Source organism: Eucyclogobius newberryi, unplaced genomic scaffold (genome assembly GCF_026437365.1).
Source record: "Eucyclogobius newberryi isolate DKJ021-1_F unplaced genomic scaffold, fEucNew1.0.hap1 SCAF_2, whole genome shotgun sequence".
In the NCBI taxonomy this organism is placed as follows: Eukaryota; Metazoa; Chordata; class Actinopteri; order Gobiiformes; family Gobiidae; genus Eucyclogobius; species Eucyclogobius newberryi.
Genome location: NW_027315834.1, coordinates 24,311,381 through 24,314,361, shown reverse-complemented (window position 1 = coordinate 24,314,361; position 2,981 = coordinate 24,311,381). Strand labels below are relative to the sequence as shown.

Sequence of the window (2,981 nt, the reverse complement as noted above, 5' to 3'; positions counted from 1 at the left end):
CAGCTTATGAAGTACTGTAGTGTTATGTTCTTTTGTAATTTACCAAGATGTGACTCTGTACATGCAGTCAACTACAGTGACAGGTTATTTTCCATTGAGGATCTTATATAGAGTTTACTTCAAAGCAATAATAATGATTTTCACTATGGCCATAAATATTCTGCAACACATTATTTTTTTTTATTATTTTAAAGTTTGTTTTATAAACATCCAGAAAATGAAAGTGGGTTGCTGCATGAGAAAGCCTTGTTGAATTAATCATCCTATATGTGCCGCACTTTCATAGAAGCTGCTTTTCAATAATTTAGAAATCAAGGTCACAGAACTAAAATGTCTATGTTTTCAATATTTAGTTTTGACACCTTTTATGACCAACCAAAACAACACTGTGATGCTGCTGGTATTCAACCATAGAGTCATTTCTAAAAATAACAATCGATTTAACTTTTAGACATCATCAATTCACCAGCTGGAAGTCCATTATAAAAGTATAGTATAGTAACATGATGACCTTTAGGCTACAAAACATTCCAAACGTCTGTAGGATTTATGCTATAAAAACAAATCCTCCCAGCACAAACAAGTACATTTTAAACAACATAACCAGTTTATTTGGTGATGTTTTGTGTGTGTAAAGTCTGTCCCACTTATGAAAGTACTGATGGTCTGCATAATGCACAAGGTGCGCAGCTGAGTCCTGCTGAGGGAGGTGGAACACTCTCCTGCAGGAGGCCGAGGCCGATCAGGCTTGTGTTTTCAATAATATACGGCTATAGTCATCCATTAATTGCACCACTCCTATAATTCTCCTATAGCCTTTGTCAAATAAGCATTACCCTACCGCATCCCATCTGAGCCCACGCGACTGTAGCACTGATTTTATGACTTTGATGATCGAAACAGCGCATAAAGTAGCCACTGCATGATCAATAAATTACCCGTAGCTTGTTTTTGCGTGTTCTCCATACGGCACGTAGAATATTAGGCTATGATGCTGAGGAGAGGCAAACGGGAGGGAGTGGGCTATTCTGTCAGTGCAAGACAACGCCATAATGGAATCCCCGGACAGTGCAGCATGTTACAAAACATTGGACTATTTGTGATTTGAATCCCTTCCCACCCTGGACCCCGGGAACCCGTCCTCAGCAGCCAGCGCGCATCACCGCAGCCCTTTCATCCTCCTCGCATCCCCGCACCGCACAACGCGAGGGCCGGCCTTACCATTCCGTGCCAGCTGATGACGAGCCCAGTCCTGTGACAGTCCTGTTCAAAACATCCTCACGGAAAACATCACGCCGACCGTGTCCGCTGCGCCGGGTCATAAAGCTGGAGGGAGACGGGCCGGGCGAAGGAAGGAGGATGGCGATGGGGGAAATAAAAGAGGCAGAGGTGGACGGATACTCTGGACGGATGCTGAATCACTTCTTCACCACCTTGCAACCATTGTGCTGCAAGATGCTGCCTGTACCATTGTGGAGCAGGAGGAGCGCGCGGAGAGGGAGCGAGGGAGAGAGGGAGGAGGAGGAGGAGCAGGAGGAGGAGGAGAGGGGGAATGTGTTGCTGTGGCGACAGAGCATGAGCACATCTGATGTCAAGGATCAGAGAGAGAGCGAGAGAGAGAGAGAGAGAGCGCGCGATGCAACAGGCCTTAATCCGGCCACCGTTTAACTGTTGAATCCAACAAATGATAGCGCAAAAGTCTTATAACATAAATAACATAACACTTATTATACAAAAAACAAACGTGTTCTTTCCTTTTTTGTTCTTTTCGAACTAAAACGACAGGAGTTTGTGTTGTATACTGATAGGCAGAGGCGGGTATAGCAGGTACATTTACTCAATTACGTGTACTTGAGTAACCTTTTGAAGTACCTTGAGTAACTTTCTGGCACTAAACTTCTACTCTTACTTGATGTTTTTACTGAAGTAACAGTCACCCTACTTGAGTTAAAGTATTGGTTACTCTTGCCACTGGGAGTGAATCTACAATCTGTGAAGTGAATCTTGGACCACTACTTTGTGCTCTTACTTGAGTACATTTTTGCTGAGGCTTAAGTAATGGTATGTAACTTTCTCGAGATGGTATGTCACCTGCATGATTCTCTGGAAGTAGAAAGTTAATGTCATAGAGTGCAATAAATGAACCAAAGGAACAGTATTTCCTCCAGGCCAAGTATGAGTCAGGTTTGTTGATGTGCAGTTTTTAAAGTGCAATAAAAACATAAAAAATATATCATGTATATATTATTGTCAAAAGTGGCATCGTATATCGTCTCTAAAAACAACACAATATTCCAGACAAAAATAAATAAAAACTGGGAAGAAAAAACACGACGTCATATGTTTAGTCTGCAGGCTCAAAAATAACATCCAGGCCCTTAAAAACGAGACATATACATAATCCTGTGAATGTTTAATCCTTACTTCCAGGTGGAGTGTTGGTTATTTTTTGCAAACACAACTAAAGAAGTTATAAAATAGCAGAACAAGCGCTGCACTTGCCAGTGTGCAATGTGAGCACATGACCTCTAGATGGCAGTAAAAATGACAAAAGGCGACACGCAGTGGCCTCTGAAGAACCCTCTGAAGTCCAGCTTAAGGAAGGAAGTACTCAGAGCACAATTGCTTCCTGATCGCGGTCATGATGCTAAAATGTATCTCATAAAAACACAGACACAGATCCACACGACATAATTCAAACACGCATTAAATATAGAGTCTATTGTGCTGGATTTCAAGCTTTGATTCATGCATACAAAAGCCTATAGCGTGTGTCTTCATCCTCAGCGCGGTGAGTTGTGCGTTACCATAGCGACGGTCAAAGACAGTCCCCTCGCGCGCAGCCAATGGAGAGGCGCAGTGAGGTGTCTGGTTACTCCCAGCCCACGCTCGCCGGGCAAAGGCAGCAGGAGGAGGGCTTTATTCCGCTTCCCAGCACTTTTGGGCAACTCGGCTGCGCCTGAGGAGAACTGCAGCCGCGT

At 43.4% G+C, this 2,981-nt stretch overlaps 1 protein-coding gene across 11 annotated transcripts in view; it reads right to left on the bottom strand.

Moving 5' to 3' along the window:
* Nucleotides 1-1,512, bottom strand: part of mapk10 (mitogen-activated protein kinase 10) — a 22,496-nt gene extending 20,984 nt beyond the window's left edge. For 6 of the 11 annotated variants that reach the window (XM_072454766.1, XM_072454764.1, XM_072454765.1 and 3 more), the window contains exon 1: nt 1,222-1,510. In XM_072454766.1, the coding sequence (XP_072310867.1) occupies nt 1,222-1,224 (3 nt within the window). In that variant the 5' untranslated portion in view covers nt 1,225-1,510. Of the gene's footprint in view, nt 1-1,221 lie in introns of all 11 variants that reach the window. The other 5 variants (XM_072454762.1, XM_072454763.1, XM_072454760.1 and 2 more) reach the window with 2 other exon arrangements.
* Nucleotides 1,513-2,981: the final 1,469 nt, after the last annotated feature.